Here is a 21,384-nt window from a genome sequence, read left to right as displayed (position 1 = left end):
CAAATATTAGTTCTGTGGACATACACAGAGATAATAGCAGTGCCAGGTATGCTCATAGAATCATAGAATAATGAAGTTGGAAGGGGCCTATAAAGCCATCAAGTCTGACCACCTGCTCAAGGCAGGAATACAGATCAAAAGATATCTGCCAGGTCTAAATTCCTCTTGAATGCCTCCTGTGTTGGTACACTCATCACCACTTGGGGTAATTGGTTCCATTGCTGTACTGCTCTAACAGTCAAGACGTTTTTCCGAATATTCAGATAAAATCTGGCTTCCTGTAAGTTGAGCCCCTTGTGGCATGCCCTGCACTCTGGGATGATCGAGAACAGATCCTGCCTCTCTTCTATATGACAGCCTTTCAAGTATTTGAAGTGTTATCATTTGTCTTCTTTTCTCAAGGCTAAACATTCCCAGTTTTTTTCATTCTTTCCTCATAGGCTTGGTTTCCAGCCCCCAATCATCCTCATTGTACTCCTCTGAACATAATCCAATTTGTCAGCATCCATCTTGATGTGCAGTGTCCAGACCTGGACACAGGACTCAGATGAAGCTTAACCACTGCCAAATAGAGGGGGATTAGTACCTCACAGATTTGGAGACTTTAATTCTGTTAATGCAGTTGAAAATAGCATTTGCTTTTTTTGTAGCCATGTTACACTGTGGGCTTATATTCAGCTTGCAATCTATGATGATTCCAAGATCCTTCCCACTCATAGTATTGCTGAGTCAGGTATCTCCTGTATTGTAACTGTGTGTTTGGTTTCTTTTTCTGAAGTGCAGTACTTTGCACTTATCCCTGTTGAATTAATTTCATTCTATTGTTTTCAGCCCAGTGCTCAAGCCTATCTAGATCATTTAGAATTTTGTTTCTGTCTTCCAGAATATTAGCTATTTCATCCAATTTTGTGTCATCTGCAAATATGATTAGAATTCCCCTTTGAACAAAAGTTCATTCCATTCTATACTCTTGCATGCCAAACAAATGCAAGTGCTTCGTAAATGTTTTTCTATGCATTTTTTTTTGTTATGTAGCACTTGTTGATCTGACTCCAGTTAACTAACTTCTGTACAAAATTGTGAGGTTAGGTTAACATCTATTCCTCATAGATCCTACTCATCTTGATCTCCTCTTGCTTCTCTACACAGCTTGGAAAAGTTAGTTTTTTACAAATGATTTTCTTCTTCTTCTTTTAACTCTCAAAAATATGCAGCCAGCAGGGCAATCAGCTGTCCTAGCTTGGAGATTTTAGGATTTATGGTCCAAAAAAGAGGAGGGGGAAGGTATTTTCCCAAGCTTTTTTTTTTTTTAAATTATGTGACTACTCTGAAAAATTGGAAGTAATATTCAGTCTTCTCCGGCAGATTCCCATAGTCATTTGATTACAGTTGGATGATGTTTCAGCTGTGCCAGGGAGCTGAATTATTTCCTTTCCAGCAGAATCCCTTCATATCAGCATTCTAGTATCAAAGAAGTCTGGGAGGCCATGGGTGCAGGAAGTTAATGCAGGAGTTTAAATAACATTATATTCTGAGAACTATGAAAGAAAGAAGAAACTGTGAATGCATTGCAATACTTACCTAAAATTAAAGAAAGTACCATGCTCTCTCTCTCTCTCTCTCTCTGTGTGTGTGTGTGTGTGTGTGTGTGTTTGTGTGTAAATAAGACAATAGCATTTTATAAAATCTCCAGTTTTAACTTCTTTCTGATATAGAGATCAGCTCTAGCCCATATTTTGCCGCCTAAGGCACAGCAACAAATGGCACCCCATCCCCCAACTCATTGCATGTAATACCCATAGCCAGTCAAATTATTCTGACACATCAGGTTGGAAATCCCACAAATCCCTATCCCTGACAATAAATATAATGTACTAACAAATCAAATAACTAGTAATTTGCCGTTCTTTTGTAGCACTCAAAATGTGCTGCCTGAAGTAGCTGCCTCGCCTGCTTAATGGAAGGCCAGTTGTGGTAAAGAGAGGATGAACAATACATGAAACAGTTTACCATTCCATAGCTGCCTTTAAAGATTTCCACAGAGCCTTCATGCTCTATTCAGTGGTCCCCAACCTTGGGCCTCCAGATGTTCTTGGATTGCAACTCCCAGAAGCCTTCATCACCACCTCTGCTGGCCAGGATTTCTGGGAGCTGAAGTCCAAGAACATCTGGAGGCCCAAGATTGGGGACCACTGCTCTATGTGACTAAGAAACCATCTACTCTCCCGCTCTTCTTGTTCTGAGGCAGGACTGTCGATCTTCCCCACCCATGACTTTCATTCGTCCAAGTGGATTTCTGTGTACACTGGTGAAGGGCATTTGCAAAACCATCTACAATCTGCAGTTGGGTCTGGCGTCATTGAACTCAAGGACACAGCCGCTGTAAGCATAAGGGAGGGAGAGTCCTCTTCTCTCCTGCAATTTTTCACCCTTTTCCCAAAAAAAAAAAAACCTGCTGTGGAGGGCTGGAAAGCTCTGAGGACCAGGTTTTTGTAGAGAGGGCTGCAGGGGAAAGGTTGAAAAATCTCAGTGCTATCACAGTGCCGTGTCGCATGTAACCCATAGTTCCACTGCCCCCAATCATTAGTAATCATTACAATTAACAATTTTTTAAAAGCCACACTTTACTTTCCCATTTCTCATCAGGAACTAAAACAAGTCACTTTTTAGTTATTAAAAACACTAAATGGTAGAAACCACTGGCATGGGATATAAAATACATGCACCGCTTGTCCACATTGTTGTCTTTTCGACACTCACAAAAGCCAACCCTGCTAGGTTTGCTGTAAGTTGGAGGAGACTTGATGGTGCACAACAGCAAAACAACACTTTGAAAGGGGGAGGTTATTTGTAACTACAGTAGTTACTTTTCAATTCTAGGATTGAAACACACATCATTTTGAATACAATAGAAAGAAGTGGAACACAAAAGGGAGCTGCTGTTCACATGGTGTAAACCATAATGTAAACAATCATTACTAGGGACTATGACTATCATGACCAAATATCTATTGTATATTACCCAATAACTGGAGCAGACTAAAGACAACTGGCTTAGTTGGCTACCCTACCACCCAATCTGAGAGGTCCATGTCCAGGACTTCATGGTACACCACGAATTACCAACCGCACACAGTGTGCATTTGTTCCTGTGATTGGCCAGGCAACACCGTCAAGTGAGTCTCTTTCAGAACAGATAATGAAGTATTCACCTGGTTGGAAGCATCTATGCACATGCAAGCACACACACACACATATACACATCAACGCCTTCCTTTCTTCCCCAGAGGGTTAATTTGGTTAGAATAGAAGATCAAAAGGAGAAACAATTAGCAAATGTAAGAGTTTAATGGTGCTAATTAAAATGTATTAAGCATAGCCTATGCCACTGCACCAGCTGCTTGGACAAGCAAGCTGAAGGTTGGCGAAGCTCCTGCCTCACCCCAGTGTGCAGAGCCAAGGAAGGAGGACATCTGGCATTCCTCCCCCTCGGTCTGTCACAAAAGGTGGGATGAAGGAAGCCTTTGCTTCGTCTTGCACCATTTGATGGGTTTTGCATCCAAGCCCCTAATTAGTTCTTTCTCTACAACCTCCCCTGGGCGCTCATTAGATGTTTTAGTTAGTGGAGGGAAAGTCTGATTTGAAGAGGTACGCAGGAGAGGAAGCAGCAGAAGGCTGCTTCTGTGGTATTGACCATGATTACTTATGCAAGTAAAGGTGGCTGAAGTAACCCTCAGTTCCAAAAGATGCATAAGACCCAGATGTTACCCATACTCAAGAGAGCTTATAACAAGCTCAGAGAGAAAGAGAGAGAGAAGATTGGCCTACCATCCCAGGCTCTTAATGAGATGTCCAATGGATCTCTAAAGAGAAGCAATAATAGCTTTAGGACTTGACTACATAAGCTAATTATTGCAGAGAAAGAAGAAAAGAAATAAAGTGAAACATAACAGAAAATAACCCCTGACATTTGGTAAGAGTGAAAGAGGAGAAAAGCGATAATCTATCATGCAGGCCTGTGTGTCTTTTAACAGCCCAGTCTAGGACACTAGGACTACCAGAAGCTAGTGGGGTTGAATGGCAAAAAGAAAAAGGTAACTTTAAATCCATGATTCTCTTGTTATATCTGCACAGCTGCCAGAGGTACTGTAGGTTTCTTATTTGTTCATTTCACTTCCTATCCACCACCTTCCAAGCCTATTCCCTTGCACTCCTGTCTTGTTTATAGACCACTCATCTCTTGCTGATCCTACTTAAGGATCCTAACATCAGGCAAAATATCAAATATAAAAACATTAAATAAAGCTAAGAACATAAAACACTGATCATATCGGTGGTAGGAGGTATACATTACCCACTATGACCAGCATTGGTGATAAAGAGATTTTAAGACATCCTTGTCCAACATGGCGCCCTCCAACTTGTTTTATACTACTACAATGACAATTAGTTATAGTGAGCATGGCAATGGCCAAGATTTATAGGAAATGTAGTATGAAACATTTTGAGGGCAACCAATCTGGAAAAGGCTACTTAGGGGACTGATGTTTTAGGGATGAGAGTTATATACACACACATATCTATTTATTTCATATAATAAAAAAATGTGCAATATCCCTATAAAACTAAGAGTTCCACACATTATGGAAAGCTCTTTATACGTATGCTATATTCATACCCAGTGTGGTGTGCTGGAGTGATGGACTAGGACTCGGGACGAATGGGTTTGATTCTCACTTAGCCATGGTAAGTCATAGGGTGTGGAACTGATAAAACCACCCTTTAAATATCTCACATACCTTGAGAACCCTCTTAGGGTTGCTCTAAATCGGTCCTGGCATGACTTGTTCTGACAACAGTATTCATCTGAGCCACAGCCTGACCTGAATTCATTGAAAAGATAAACAATGTACTCATTGTTCTGTGCTGCATTAATCAGCTGATTGAAATATGTCTCCACAACTGCTGCAATATGTAAAATGTAGGACTGTATGTTGCCCAGTGCCTTATTGCTCCTGTGTAGCTTTTTATAGGTATTACAATAAGAAGATGTAATATGCACCTCAGTTTCCCGAGGTTTCATTCCCTGGGTTGAAGGGAGCCTCTAAATCACAGTTTGTTTGTTTTATTTATTTTATTTATTTATTTTATTTATATCCCGCCCATCTGGTCTGGTCGACCACTCTGGGCGGCTTCCAATAAGTTGTATACGAAAACATAAGAATTTTACAAACAGTCATGGGAAGCTATAGGTTAAGAAATAAAGGTAGCTCTGTTGAATATTAGGGTCTATTTTGGGGAGAAAGGCAGGAGAGAAAAAATATATAAATATAAATATATATTAGGAATGAGATATCCATTTCGATAGCTGAGGTTCAAAAGACAGAATGTACAAAATATATGTATTAAAATCGAAAGAAGACAAAGCTGAGAGATAACAAGCAAAAGATTCTGGAATAAAAATTCCACAAGCTAAAGTGCTGAACGTGTTATGAGCTTTGGAAGAACTCCTCATAGAGGAGGCCTTGCACAAATAATGTTTTCATGTGTACCAGCTACAGCTGCTACTAGTTTTCAAGGGCCTCCAGGTCTCTCCCTCTCTTGCTGCTATTGAGACAAGCTCCTTAATGTGTGCTGGATTTGGCTCAGAAAGGCATTTCAGAGCTCTGACCCAGTCTCTCTTTTTTTCCCCTTTGTGAGAACAACGAAGTATTGTTCTCTGAATTTCACCTGAATGGGCTGTTTGCCTTGGAGTCTTAAAAACAGGAACAAGGCCTGAAAGACTGTGAGCACAGCAGCAGCACCTAAATGTAGAATCCAACTAGATAAATCTTCCAACAACTGGGATAGCAGAAGTTGCAGAAAAATGGCAATGGATTCCAGGTGGATTTATTAATTATTACAATAATCTTTTGTTTTCTTTTCTTGGAAATATTTTTCCCCAACATTGTGGGAGAAGGGAAAACTATACAGGATTTGCCAGCCAACTACTGTAGTAGCTGCTGTTTGCAGTAAGGACTTTAATCAGGGCTTCATTTAAGAAAAAGTCTGAACTTATTTTAACATACAGGCAATTTGCACTATTGGACTAGGATAATCATTATAAGATTTTTTTATTTTAAAAATATTGTGTTTCCAGCTAACACAAAAGCAAGGAAAAGAATTGGTTTGAAAAATCGGTATTCATCTACAGCAGTGGTTCTTAACCTTTGTTACTTGGATGTTTTTGAACTGCAACTCCCAGAAACCCCAGCCAGCACAGTTGGTGGTGAAGGCTTCTGGGAGTTGCAGTCCAAAACTCCTGAGTAACCCAAGGTTAAGAACCAGTGATCTACAGCAAGATAGACAAGGTAAATATTGTGCCTTTTTTGTCAGCAGCAAAAAGAATGCTGTTTGCATAGCAAAGGGCAGCCTGAATGTTGACAACACCAATGGCAGCAGTCAAGATGGTCTGCAACATACCCTCTTCTGCTGCCTACCATTCACAAAGTGACAATCCCAGAAACTGACTCCTTTTTTCATCAGCAAATTACTTTTCACCCAAACACAAAGCAATTGCCAGGGCTTTTTTTTAACAAGTGTGAATGATAATGTTGTTGGAATCCCAATGCCTCTTGTAGCTTAATAGACAACCTTAAAGGCTGTAGTTGCTTCAGATAGTGAAGTCATGTGGGTCATGGTTTTAGAAAGTGCACACCATCATATAGGACCATCATGTAAGATCTAAGTTTTAAATAGTGTAGAATCTGCCCCATGATTGTTATGTGTATATGTTTAATCCACCAACACGAGAAAAGGTGAGTGCAAAATTTGGATCAAGAGCTCATAAAACGGTGTGTAACAAACACACCCTTCTATAGTCCTTGTTAGTAACAATGGTCAATAAAAGTATTGCTTTTGTTTTTATTGAAGAATTGGAACTTGTATTCCACACAAGGCAGTGTCTTGATGGATTAGGAACCTAAGTTCTTTTTCTTCTTTTCCTCATTAAAACATACCAGAGGTACATGATGATTTGGTGCCCAGGAGCAAGGATTTCACAGTGAGAAGAAGAGTACAGTGACTCTGTTGACCAGATGGCTTTTGCCAAGGGTGTATTGGTAGAGAATCCAAACTGACAGAAGCTCTGTGAAAAAAAAAGAAAAAAGAAAAAAAGAAGAAAAATAAAAAAATGCATACCCCCAAAAAACATCTTAACAGATGTTCTTTTCTGTATGGGAAAATGCAGCGTAAAACAAAGAAATATTCTCCTGCTAAAGCTCAACATCTGTTTGAAGCTGTCTGGCCCTGGGTCAGACTTTAATTACTCTGACAGGTCGCTTCATGCCCCTTAATTTTCCATGTAATCTGATTCAAGAGGCTGCTTGTTTGCAGGCAGCTATTGGGGTTCTCAGAGTGAGGTTGCACATGGCCCAAGTGCTCCTTGCCAAAAATCTTTTTTTTTAAACAGGACTTTTTCTAAAATAGTAATACTGTAATAAAAATCAGTGTTTTGCTTCTCAGAGAAAAAAAACCCTTTGATGACCGGTTGGTAACATGATTAAAATTAAACACAATGGACCCTGGTTGAAGTGGGGAACCTTTCAGTGGTGCCTGCTAGATACTTTTCCTACCAAAATTTTGTTCCCTTCTTACATGCATCCAAGGCACTGGAAGCTTCTGTTCATTTGTCCCTATTTTGTTTCCTTGCTTCTGAATCAATCTCATTTTTTATTTCACTAGAGATCAAATTATTGATGTGTATAGCTATGATGCTTTGTCTCAGATTCTTCCATCTGTACACATCTGAAACAATATATGACAAGCACTGAAATGCAAGTGTGTTCTTCTCTGGTCCCACCCCTCATCCCATTATTGAACTGACAGTTCAGTTCAGTAATGTAACTGTCAACTACCAATCTTTTCCAGCCATTCAAATCTTGGTTTAAGTACCTCATCAGATTCTTGCTCCACAAGAGTAAAAAGGCATTTGACAGGGAGTGAACTGTATAGCCTCAAAGCTATGACACTGCATACATGATATTTTGGTGGAATCCACCAAGTTTGGAAGAATAACTGTACAAGAAAAACACCAATGGAACTATCAGTTTAGAGTGTTTCCAAAGCAGCAGATTAAACACATGTTTAGTTAATGAACTGCAGATCTCTCTCTACACAGGCATGAGAACAATATGATTAAAATTACAGGGGTAAAAACTTTACATATCCTTGGCCATGACTGATTTGATTGATTGTGTTGTCAAATCAATTCTGACTTAATAGCAACCCTTTTCGGGGTTTTCTAGATAGAGATTAGGTTTACTATTTCTTTCTTCTGTGGGCATCTTGGGACTAGTCAAAGTCACACAGCTTGCTTCTTCTGGGATGTACAATGGAGAACTGAACTTCCAACATCTGTCTCTACAGCCAGATGCCTAATGTACTGAGCTATCTAGCCAGCTATGATCATGACTAGTGATTTTATAAAACGCTTTGGAAACAAGCTTATCTTTCTGCTTGATGTCACAACCATAGATTCCCACCTTAGTACCACTTCAAGAAAATGGCAGCTTTCTATATGGAAAGCACTTCTAAGTAGAAAAAAAGGAAAATGCACATAGTATTACATATAACAACATACACATTTTGTTGCATGTGCATGATGTGATCACCTGCGTCCAATATGGTGAGAGACTGATGGGGGAGAGGAATAAAATAATTAATGAGCCAGTAAGGGGATCCACTGTTTTGAAAATTCTTAAAAACAGCTTAGTCTTTACTATCAAACTAAAAAAGCCAAACAAATCTGAGGGTTTATAGAACTAGGTGCCGCCAGGCTCCTCTAGTTATTGAACATAGGCTCTCAGTACCCACAACTCTTTCTGATCAGCTGCACTGCTGGTGTCCAAGAACAGTGGCGCTGACTAGCTGTTTGCTCTTCTGGCAAACAAAACATGCGGGTGGATCCAGCTATCAGACTCTTTGGTGCAAGGCCCTAGGTTCATGTGTTAGTTACTGCTCGCCAGCATACATTGAAATAAACAGTGCAGTCCCCATATTGGTTTGTAACTGTTTTCCTGATCAGAAATGGGTGTTTTGTGTTTTTTTAACATAAGAAAAGTCACAGCATTTGAAAGAATTCTGTTTTGCAATTGTTCACATTACATCCTGCTCTTAAGAAACACAGGCTGAACTGGAGTATTCTCAGATTCATTTCCCAAGTGTTCTAGCCGTGTTCTCAGCTTTCCTGTTACAGCAGGTGTGGACCAGATGAATGACTGGGTGGAAAACCACTGGGAACCTCACGTTAAAGCACTCTGACCTTACTGAAGGGTGTGTACAAATAATGAACAGCTTCAGTCCATCATTCATGTCTCCTATTCTCTCTAGTTTTGTGCCTGACCCACTCACTTCCAGATAAGATATCCACTGATTCTCCTCCACAATAGGCTGTCTCTTGCCTCTTTCCTGCTGTCTCAAACTGACATGTGCTTTCACTTAATCTGCAGTGTTACTTGGCAGAGTGGCTCACAATATTTTGCATTCTGAGGCAAGCACAAGATCTGGGCAGCAACCTTGTCCCTCACTTTCCACATGCAAAGAGGGCAGAGAAAACTGTCAGTTGATTCTCACTTCACTGTGGCTGCATCCTTTGCAGAAAATTAACTATATTGAAGGAAGGCTATGTGGTACCAATTAAACCTCTGTCCTACAGTATCTTCAGCTCATGGGTTTTCATAATACCTACAGGGCTAGGTATTATGAAAAACAACTGCTGTTTCTACTTCTTAGCTGCTGTTTCTACTTCTTGAGATTCCACAATACTGCATAGAGGTTAATGGGGAAAAGTGTACAGTAGGCAGAATCTTCTTACTTATATGTTATGCCTGTGGAAGAATGAGAACATCACAAATGGGTGGAACCTTTCAGTAATTAAAGACTTCCCCCTTCTCTCCTGCAGTTTGTCTGACTTGCAGGTTATTGATTTTATCACACACAAGCTATGGGACTAAAAAAAGAGAAGTATTTAATTACAAAAAAATCTCCTGGCAATAACAATCTAGAACACAGGGATGGAGATCAGGATGCATGATAGAATCAGCTACTGGGCTACTTCATTGAAGTCTATATAATGTAGAGCTTGTTTTTTTTAATTAATTCTATGCTGCCTTTCTCCCATAAAGGGACTCAAGGCAGCTCACAATAATTAAAATCCAAGTAAAGCTAAAAAGGACAATAAATATATAATTAAAAACCAATTAAACACAGGAAAATATAAAAATTGAAGATACAAAACAAAAAAAACATTTAAAAGGACACTTAAAAGATCTTAACTACCAAGGTGGAGAAAATCTAGCTTTGATGCCCAATGTGATTGTTGAAAACATGTTTAAAATATCTTTACCTGACACCAAAAAGACAAGAGGGAGGAGCTGAACCTGGGCATTCTACAATGTGGGACTAGCCACAAATGTGGCCCTCTCTTGTGTCCCACCAAACATGCCTGGGAGAGCAATGGAATGCAGAGAAGGGCCACAGTGTTGAGTTTACAAGAGCTAAGCAGGACATGACATTAAGCAGGCAGTTAGGAGATTGCTTATTCATAAGGTTGCCATAAGTCAGAGGCAACTTGATGGCACATAACAACAACCAGCCCCAGTCAGCAGCCTGGATGCAAAACTTTGAACAGCTGCAGTGTCCAAAACACGTTCAAAGGCAGCCCCATGTAGAGCATTTTACACTAACTCAAATAGGATGTAACCAAGGCATGTGTCACCATAGCCAAATCAGACATCTCAAGAACGGGCACAACTGGCTTGTCAGTTTTAACTATGCAAATGCATTCCTGCCCACCACAGAAACCTCAGCATCAAGGTTCAGAAATGAGTCCAGGAGTATACCCAAGTTGTGATTTTGAGTTATCACCCAGAGCAGGCTGAATCCTTTCCCCCACTGGCCTTTCAATTATCACAAGCATCTCTGTCTTGTCTGGACTACATTTCAATCTGTTTACCCTCATCCATTCCATTACCAGTAACGCACAACTGGTTTAGAACAGGAACAGCATCCTGAAGATAGGTCAACGGCCAAGGTCTTGAACAGGGACCCCTGGCACCACTTTATATGATTGCCCCCTCCAGGAAGGACTAATAGCTGATCCATTTGCAATTGCCTTGAATGATTAAATGAACAATTAAATGCTTGGCAATTATTTCCATTCATTTAGGTCCACCTTTTTAAAGAAATTCAGATATGAAGTTAGACCTATATTTAAAATAGCCAACTGTAATTTAAGATATTATTAATTCAGGATCAGGATCATGGAAGTATTTCGGATGGTCTAGTATGAAAAAAAAAGTTATATGTTTAAAAAGTCAAACAACAGTTTCATGAACATTACTGTCATATGTGTAGACAATACTTAATGCCCAGAATCCTTGTTTGTAATGCAGACAGACAACATGATACATTTAGATAGGCATATCTGATGCATGTAGTGCTATGTATAGCCCATGTACAATCTCATTTATCCCCATGCAAGCTCCTTATCGTACCAACTACAGGCTTTTATTGCCAATTAAATTTCCTATCCCTCCTTTTAAGGTTCTAAGGTTCCCTAAGGGATACCTTTTGACCTGGGGAAGATTTTGAGGGCCTTGGGACCAGAGGAATGGTAAGCCTATTATCACTGATGGGACACATTCCAAAGCCTCCAAAAGGCTTCCCCAGGTTTTATTATAATATGATTTATTTAATGTTTAGTTATAGCCTACCTATGGTAGCTTACAATTAGATGGTCTAAGGCTGCTGTGGCAGACAGATGGTGTTACTGGAGCATCATTGTTTGCGTAGTCTACTGGGTGCTTGGCCTCATTAACTCTACAAATAAAACAATTTCATGCAAACCTACCAGCTCCAAATTCAGATCTGGTTATAGTTTCTTAAATTGTCCACCACTGCTTCCTGATTATTTCAAAAATCTACAATGCCTATTGACAAAACCTTGAGGGGATCAACCTAAACCCTTGAAAGCATGCTTGACTACTGCACCTATTTTCAGCCTCCTTTGCTTCTTCTGGTATTCACAACATTGAAAAATAAACATGATCAGTGATGCCCAAAGCATCTATACAAGTTGGAATGTGGTTCTTAGAAAACGTGTCTGTCTCTTGCCATTCTAAAAGGAAGCAACAAATCCTCACTCTCTGTAATGTGACTAACACAGAAGGTGAGAACAAAAATCACTGAAGAACAAATAAGTGGTAAAGGTCAATGGCCCACACAATACATGAAGGCAACACTGGAAGTGTAAAAAGTGTACAAGATAGAAGGTCTTATTAGTCTTTTTCATTTCCTGATTGAACACTCTCACACAGGAAGTAAAGAAGCAGATTTATTTTCCTTCCTTAAAATAACAGGTGATTCCCCCCAAGGCCTTTCCCCTACTTCCTGCTACACAAAATAACTCTGTAAGGAAATAGGGTAGATTGTCCTGCTATTTTCCTGGATGATCACTGTGGAGTACAGGAAAAATATCTGGGCCTACCCAAGGCTAGGCAGCTCGAATGTGACAGTGAGGCACTATATTTCTGTGGTACTGTGTTTTCTGATAAATGTTGTAAATCTCTTAGAAAAACAGTGGAACTGCAGGCTGGCTGGGATAAGTAACATAAAATAAAACACTGTCTTGCCAAGGGAATGGGGAACAAAAATGTTAGCAATATAACAAAACATGCAAACACCATTGTACATCTGTACGAGTATACGCGCCCAATGGACATTGACTGGAACACAAGGGTTGGCTTGCCTTTTGCTTTTATCCTGCTTAAGTTTCGTTTACAAAAATTTTGGGATTTTTTGTTTTTATTTTTTTTAAAAATAAAAATGGTCTTTAGACAGACTACTGAGAACAACTCTGAGAGTAGAGCATTTTCTTCCTCAAGAGTCACCTTACGGAATAGTTCAGAAAGGGTCAAATATTGACCAATAAATGGCTTGTCTGCTTTGTAATCTCAATTGTGGCTCAACAGGAAGGCAGAGTGGAATCTTCCTCATTCAGTTGGCTTGGTTACCAAGGAGAGCGGCTGGACCTGCAACATAGCCAAGGCAGCCTGAGGAGACGAAATGGCTGCAAAGGAAGGAGGCGAGGTCAGGAGAGCTGTGGGAGGCATGGAGGTGAATGGGAGGGGCCTGGAGAGGAGAGACGACTGGCTAGTCAAGCTGGAGGAAGAGGAGGCAGCTTTGCTTGACAGGAAGGAAGCTGAGTGCAGAGACAGCTGGGCCCTGGCTTCAGGCTTGGTGGTTAGAGAGAGGGGCTGTGCCTGTTCGGAGTGGGTGGCAGCAGGAGCTGCTGGCGATGCCAAGGCTGTGGAGGGGGTAGCTGGAGAATCCAACATACTGCCATGAGAGGATGCGGGGCTGTCACAGGATTTCTCAGCTGGCAAGTATGGCACACAAGGCTTTTTACTCTTTGAGGCCACAGAATCTATTAGTGACAAAAGGGGGAAAAAACAGGGAAAACAGTTTGTTATTTTTTTTTCCACTCTGGATCACAGGCTCAAGATAACTCCCACAGTACCCTTAGATCATTGTTTCTTCATAGTAATCCCACTGAATGATATGACAATGTCCTATTCCATTCCAAATACCACCACATTTAGCAGTTCCATGTTAGACAGTGGATGGATGCCACTTCTTCACCCAGGAAATAAAACTATGAAGACGATTAGCAAAGAATAGGTTGTCTCCAGTGCTGTCCAATAATTTTTTTGTTGTTTGGAGTAAAGGGTACACAATAGAAGCTGTCTATATTCAACACAGAGAAGCAAAGCAGTTGACTCTTACTTCAATGTAAGCCAAAAATACAGATTTTTCCACCACATCTAATGGCAGATGATGGGGGTGGGGGTGGGGGGGAAGAGGACATGTAACACACAGAGAGCAATGCGCTTTCAAGAGAGGGAAATGGCTGGGGGTTGATGCTACTGACCCCCACCATTCACTGACTGAGGTGCTTGCCTCACTCCATCTAATTGTAGGGTTGACCCTGATTCTCTTGGCAGAGACACCAATCTTCTGTATTTTAGAGGTGTTCTCAATTAGCATCACAAAAGAACTGGCCTTTACAAGAGGCTAAACTCCCTTTATGAAAGACAACTCAGAGCCTAGCTTTCTGAAAGCCTAGCCTCTCCTAAGGGAATATCCTCTATAAGGCCATGTTAAATTCTGCTGGATTTCACCATATTAAATAACTTTTGACTTTTTATGAGTTCCTCAGTGCTGTCTCTCAGCTCCTACTCTCATAAAAGCTAAAATGTGATTTACATTTTAAAATATTCTGGTCTTCAAAAAAAAATTAATGCTGAAATCCTTGGAATTGTTGGAATTATGTTTTTATTCTTTTGGTTTTGTTTGATAACAAAGGGGGGGGATAATTAAATTCTGCATGCAGGAAGTAAAAAGCTACTGCCTGGCTTTCTCTTTTGCCTACTCTATATCTCTGTTTGCTTCTCTGATTTTCCTTGCTGGGATTTTTGCTATCTTGGTATGTGACAGGAAATGCTTTTTCTTCGGATTCTCCCTATGGCAAGGGTCATTTACACTTCTGATTTCAGCAGGATGTGAGACAGCATTGACAGAGAGAAGAAAATACTAAGAATTCTGGTCTAGCTGCTTCCCTTCACAGAGAAGAAATTTAACTGCTGTCATACCCATGAGAGGACAATGCATGATACTCACTCCCTGTTTCCTGGATTTGTTGCTGAGGCTGTTTCTCTCTTTTTCTTTTCTTTTTCTTTCCCTGAAAATAACACATTCACAAAAAAGCAACTGTCAGAAAGAAGACAACCAGCAATGTAAGGCTGATAAAGAACAATTTGCTATAATAACAAGATAGAGAATAACAATCCTTTTTAGAAGTTTGTATACTAACACTATTGCTCTAAATCCAATTTCTAGAGCAGCTGCACAGACTGAATTGCTAAGGTAAGTCAAAACCTATGTAAATTCCATTGATTCAATGGGTCTCTTCTAGTTGGTACTAGCAACTAGAATTAGGTTATTTAGTTTAGTTTTGTGATAAGTGTGGCTGCAACTATTCATAAACTACTTTTCCTTGGGACATGTAAATAAGAATTAAAAACACTAACAAAAATGATATACTAACCCACAACATACGTTTTGAAAATAGCACTTGTTCACAAGAAAAAAAAACCTCCACAAGATCACCTGATTTCAAAAATCCAATTTTTGGGAATTATTCTGTTCTTTTTTTAATATTCATTTTATATCCCAGGTTAAAACAAATGAAAAGCTGCTGATGCATTACAATAGATGTGTCTTATCTGACACAGTGGTCAAAATCCTATTGTGCAAATTATGTCTGCAAAAAGTGTGATGACACCACTGGTGGGCACGGTTCAGTAACCTGCTCAGTTCCATCTCTCTCTGCTACTATTCTTGGTCAAACTAGCCACCTAATCCTAGCTTTCATTATCATTATTAGCATGATTTTTCCTCTGCTCTCACTGTCAACAGTTTAGGTCTTCACAAAATCTCACTCTGGAAAATTAGTTACTTAGTTACAAAACACATGGCTACTTGCTTTGTACAATGTATTGTGAAGCCTTTGACTGTGTGGACCACAACAAACTATGGCAAGTTCTTAAAAGAAACGGGAGTGCCTGACCGCCTTATCTACCTTATGAGAAATCTATATGTGGGATAGGAAGCAACAGTTAGAACTGGATATGGAACAACTGATTGATTCAAAATTGGGAAAGGAGTATGACAAGGCTGTATATTGTCTCCCTGCTTATTTAACTTATATGCAGAATACATCATGCGAAAGACAGGACTGGAGGAATTAAGATTGCTGGAAGAAATATCAACAACCTCCGATATGCAGATGATACCACTCTGATGGCAGAAAGTGAGGAGGAATGAAAGAACCTCTTAATGAGGAGAGTGCAAAAAAACGGTCTGAAGCTCAACACCCAAAAAAACTAAGATCATGGCCACTGGTCCCATCACCTCCTGGCAAATAGAAGATATGGAGGCAGTGACAGATTTTACCTTCTTGGGCTCAATGATCACTGCAGCCACAAAATTAAGACGCCTGCTTCTTGGGAGGAAAGTGATAACAAACCTAGACAGCATCCTAAAAAGCAGAGACATCACCTTGCCAACAAAGGTCCACATAGTCAAAGCTATGGTTTTTCCAACAGCGAAGTATGGAAGGGAGAACTGGGCCATAAAGAAGGCTGACCGCCAAAGAATTGATACTTTTGAATTGTGGTGCTGGGGAAGACTCTTGAGAGTCCCCTCAACTACAAGGAGAACAAACCTATCCATTCTGAAGGAAATCAATCCTGAGTGCTCACTGGAAGGACAGATCCTGAAGCTGAGGCTTCAATACTTTAGCCAATACTTTCATGAGAAGAGAAGACTCCCTGGAAAAGCCCCCGATGTTGGGAAAGTGCGAAGGCAAGAGGAGAAGGGGACGACAGAGGACGAGATGGTTGGATAGTGTCACCGAAGCTACCAGCATGAATTTGACCCAACTCGGGGAGGCAGTAGAAGACAGGAGGGCCTGGCGTGCTCTGGTCCATGGGGTCATGAAGTGTCGGACACATCTCAATGACTCAACAACAACTACAAATTGTGAATGCACAGATAGGATTCCCAATGCAAGAGGCAAGTTTGGATTGTTTTAAATTTTTGGCACAAACTACAGATACCACACTTCTGACTTACATAGTTATCTCGTGCAGACCAGGTAGGGTAGAGCTGAGAATGAAGCTGTCGCTCCTTCCGGGCTAGTTCATAGTACTTGGCTTGCTCCTCACGGGACAAAGAATGCCACTGAAGCAGAGGTACAGATATTTTAGACTAAGTCATTTAATGACATTTGGGATATAGCTTCCTTCTCTAACCATGAATATAGATTATGTTTTCCTCTACAGTTTACATCTATATTTTCAGATGAGGACTTGGACCAAATCATATATGCTTGCAACCGACTCTAATTTAATATTTGCAGCTAAAGAACTGGTTGCTTCATTCAAATAAATATAAGAAACCAGCTCATACATAGCCCTTGCTGTTTCACTCCAACTTTCTTCCAGTCCACAAAGTTTTGATAAATCACAATGCTGTGGCAACAGCAGAAACCATAAGTGGCAAAATTACCCTTCTATGCTACTCCTAAAGGTACAAGATTTCTTTAAAGCCATTTGCTAAAAAAAAAAAAAAAAAACCTTCAAAACTTTCTGTTCACCTCCTTCCTGCCAATAAATGCAACACTTCTAATGCCCTTAGTTCCTGTGTGGCATCAGTCCTCTGTTTTCTTTGGTCTTTCTGGTCTTCATCACTGGTTTTCTTCAGGCTTCTCATCAGTCTTCTATCTGCTCTAAACTACCACATCATCTACTTTCCCCAGTCCAATGCACTCTCAGTACTCAAACTTTCAGTATTGCAAGGTTTCTTTAGATCCACTAGCAACTGTTCTCTGTCTTCTCTGCCATTTCTTTTCCTCAAGGTCTTTCCTCTGCCTGTATCTCCTCATGTTCTTCTCTCTCAGTCACTGATGGCTTCAAATCTTTTTTCAAGCCAACTTGTCTTGGATTTCCTGCTCTTTATTTTTCCTAACTCCTGGGAAATCTTCTCAATCCCATCTTACTCTACAAAGTATTGGAATAAAAGTACTGGAATATATAAGTATACAACCCAGCATGTACTGTATGTATGTGTATACAAGAATGTTTGAATTGTGTAATTTACATAATAAAATTTATGTAACCAAACATATTTGCTCTGGTGTTAGCCAATAGGTGTTAAGTGGGTTAACTTAACTGCTAGACAAATAGAAAAAGAAGCAACAGTTATTAATATGTTAGAAGGAAAATGAAGTAGTCTGTGTAGTCTGTTAGATGTTGTCTTTAAAATTCTGTTTGTTTTGTTAGCAAATTGCACTCGTCTGTTAATATAGCTGAAAAGAATATGTTAAGAAACTGTTATGTCTGTCAAGCACACAAGTCTATATCAAGTACAAATGTTTTTAAGCATTTTTAGTTTATTCTACATTTATGTTATACAATCAGCATTCTTAAAGTTTTACCAAGATTATGTGAATATTATTTTAACTGCTGGCACACACAAAGGAGAATACCATTCACAATCTGTATGTTCTTTAAAACTACACTTGAACCACTGTGTACATTCTACTCAATGTACTATTTTGTGTACTTTTAATCCCAGACAGATTCTCTCACACAAAGAAGCCGAACTTCAAACATTTTGTTTGTTTTACTACCTGATCAGCTGAAGTGTTTTGGGACAACAGTTCCTCAACTCAGCAAAAACACACCAGCAAGCTAAGAGACTTTACTGCTACAAAAACACTATATTTCTGTAGCTATGAACCAACTCTACACATAGCCTAGCAGCCTAAGTGCTTGTGATCACAATGGGATGAAAAGCCAATGATTGGTTTTGTACCCTTCTTCCTAGGATCTGGTTGATAGCTGCACTCTCCTTCAGCGTACATTCTGCCACCACTTTGGCCCGCATCTCCTTCATGTACAACATGAACGCATTCAGCGGTTTTTTAATATGGGGTTTCTTCTCCTCCTCCTTCTTGACAATAACAGGTGTTTTTCTGGAATAGTCATATCTTTCATTATAGTCCCATAGTCCTGATCATAACCACAGGCTCTTTCCTACCAACAGTGTATAGGCAACAGAAAACAAGATGCCTAGAGTGAAGAATTATTCTAACAAAATACCACTGTTAAAAAACTTGTCAAGTATTTTTCCCCCAGATAAATACTGCAGTCATCTTCCATTTCACATTATATCTAAGTCAGATAATACATTAATACAAGGATGACACTGAAAATAGCATCCTTTAGCAGATCTCTACCCTACTGCTGTAACATCCAGAAGCTTTTACTGTATGAAAAGCAGTTATCAAATAGGAAGAATTCTTGTTCCATGTCTCTCATGGTGGCTGGATGAGAAATGGTGGCATTGCATGATGGCTATATGCATATAATGGTTCTATGAATATACTTTTAAGTTTAGCAGCTGGGTGGAACAGAGAGGGTGCATATGCATATACAACATGCTACAAGGATGCAATTTTCTGCAATATCTAGTTCAATATCAGCATATGCATATGCTAACACAACCTATGCTGGTGTCATTTTGTGCTACTTAGTAGGAAAAGTTTTCAGTATTGGTATATGATGTAAAGAGGAAAAGAAAAGAGTTGGTTTTTAAAAAACAATCCACGATGTAGGTCAGAAATACCAGTTTACTCCAGATGGGCAACTTTTACAGCACATATTATGGGACATGGCATAGCTGGGCTCTAATTGGCTTATGAGAAAAGTCATAAGTCCAAATTTTATATATATATATATATATATATATATATATATATATATATATATATATATATAGATAGATAGATAGATAGATAGATAGATAGATAGATAGATAGATAGATAGATAGATAGATATAGATATAGATATATATAGATATAGATAGATAGATAGATAGATAGATAGATAGATAGATAGATAGATAGATAGATAGATAGATAGATATAGATATATAGATATAGATAGATAGATAGATAGAGAGAGAGAGAGAGAGAGAGAGAGAGAGAAATAATACGTTTATTACACTGACTGCAACCTTTCTCCCCACTATATATACCCACAAAACAAAGCAACCAGGCAATACCTGGCTAACCTAATACTTACGAGCTCCCTTCAGGACTCAGACTGGGCTGTGTGGGCTCTTGTTTGACAATAGGTGACACTATGGTGGGGTGTGGGATTCCTGAGGGATGAAGTCCATGAGCAGGAGGAGGAACCATATGAGGAGAAAACCTGCTAGACATCAAGCTGGAGTACAATTATAAGTGAGATGCTGAAAATAAATGCCTATAATAAATGTCTTTTAGACTGTACACATCACGCACTTATTTTCTCTTTCTTTTGTTAAAACTATTTCTTTTCCTCATTTTTCAGGGCACCTTACCAAAGCCTTCAGAAAACAGAGAAACAGATGATCCAAGGTCAATGGAAGAGATCCCAAGGAAACAAACCTTTTTAATCTATGAAACCACATAGGGCTACAAAGAAAAAAAAAGTATTTCTTTCCTACTGTATATTTCATATTTTTGCTTTCATGCTGCAGCGATTTAGATTTTAAAATACCTGTTATGAAAAATATATATCTGTTCATAAGCAGAACTATTTATTCATTTTCCTTTCCAGACTTTGCTGACTTAATGATGACATATTTACAATTATATGCACTATCCAACGTGTCGCTGAATATTAAACTATCAATGAGCATTACAAGACAATCTATGACGTGAAAAGTGTTTTGGTTTCCTTTTCTCTGGGGCTTTATTTCATGTTCATTATACAGTCGTGCCCCGCTTAATGATTACCCTGCATAACGACGAATCCGCTTCACAAAAATGTTTTTGCGATCGCAAAATGATGTTTTAATTGGGCTTTTTCGCTTTGCGACGATCGGTTCCCTGCTTTGGGAACCGATTCTTCGCATTACGATGATCAAAACAACTGATCGTTGGGTTTTCAAAATGGCCGATGGCTGCTAAAAATGGCTCCCCACTGTTTTTAGGAGGCATTTTTTGCAAGACAGGCACCCGAAAATGGCTGCCATATGGAGGATCTTCGCTGGATGATTAGGTATTTATTGGAACGCATTAACTGTTTTTAATGCGTTTCAATGGGTTTTTTATTTCGTTTGATGACATTTTCGCTCTACAGTGATTTCGCTGGAACGAATGAACGTCGTCAAACGAGGCACCACTGTACTGTCCTTTTGTTGACATGAGACTAGACTACAATGTAAAAGACAAGACATTCAGTGGAGTAAACTGAAGATTTACAAATTTCGAACATGGAACACAGGATACAAACCTGTGATACATGAAGGACAAGAAATGCTAACTACTTCCATGCTTAGCTGGAGTAAGTCCTTCCTCCCCTATTCACACAGTGTTCTTATTTTATTACTAAACTACTGTTTTCTTAAACAAAATTATCTGTTACCATACAGCAGTTATATTTATCTCTTCATCTAGATTGTAAAAGGAAGCAACCACACCTGAAGGATATCCACAGCTTAGAATGCAGTTCTGATACAGTTTATCTGCTACTTATTCACTCATGATTTAGCTATCTGATAAAAAATACTTATAATGCATTGTTTTCTCTTATTTCTCAGCCATTTAGACAGGCAAGGTAAGAAGACTGTTACTGTAATTATGTCAACCAATTAACAATCTTCTAGATCATTATTTTTCTCCCTTAGAAGGAAAGCTTAAAAATTCAGAATAGGTGTTGCAATAATTACAT

At 39.3% G+C, this 21,384-nt stretch overlaps 1 protein-coding gene and 2 long non-coding RNA genes across 3 annotated transcripts in view; 1 reads left to right on the top strand and 2 right to left on the bottom strand.

The window, feature by feature from the left end:
* Positions 1–21,384, top strand: part of LOC144584198 (uncharacterized) — a 465,271-nt gene that overhangs the window by 136,570 nt on the left and 307,317 nt on the right. The window lies entirely within an intron of this gene.
* LOC144584199 (uncharacterized) lies at positions 4,799–7,128 on the bottom strand. Its single transcript, XR_013538300.1, has 2 exons — positions 6,999–7,128; positions 4,799–4,883 (listed from the first exon to the last, which is right to left on the bottom strand). It is a non-coding gene; the product is annotated as an uncharacterized LOC144584199 (long non-coding RNA).
* TCF7L1 (transcription factor 7 like 1) overlaps positions 12,361–21,384 on the bottom strand; it is a 137,126-nt gene continuing 128,102 nt past the window's right edge. The window contains exons 8-12 of the mRNA XM_072978999.2: positions 19,750–19,893; positions 18,478–18,637; positions 16,735–16,842; positions 14,719–14,779; positions 12,361–13,465 (exon numbers count right to left, since the gene is read on the bottom strand). Of these exons, the coding sequence (XP_072835100.2) occupies positions 13,032–13,465; positions 14,719–14,779; positions 16,735–16,842; positions 18,478–18,637; positions 19,750–19,893 (907 nt within the window). The 3' untranslated portion in view covers positions 12,361–13,031. The remainder of the gene's footprint in view (positions 13,466–14,718; positions 14,780–16,734; positions 16,843–18,477; positions 18,638–19,749; positions 19,894–21,384) is intronic.

Source organism: Pogona vitticeps, chromosome 8 (assembly GCF_051106095.1).
Source record: "Pogona vitticeps strain Pit_001003342236 chromosome 8, PviZW2.1, whole genome shotgun sequence".
In the NCBI taxonomy this organism is placed as follows: Eukaryota; Metazoa; Chordata; class Lepidosauria; order Squamata; family Agamidae; genus Pogona; species Pogona vitticeps.
The sequence above is the reverse complement of the archived record's forward strand: the minus strand, read 5'-3'. Positions and strand labels throughout refer to the sequence as shown.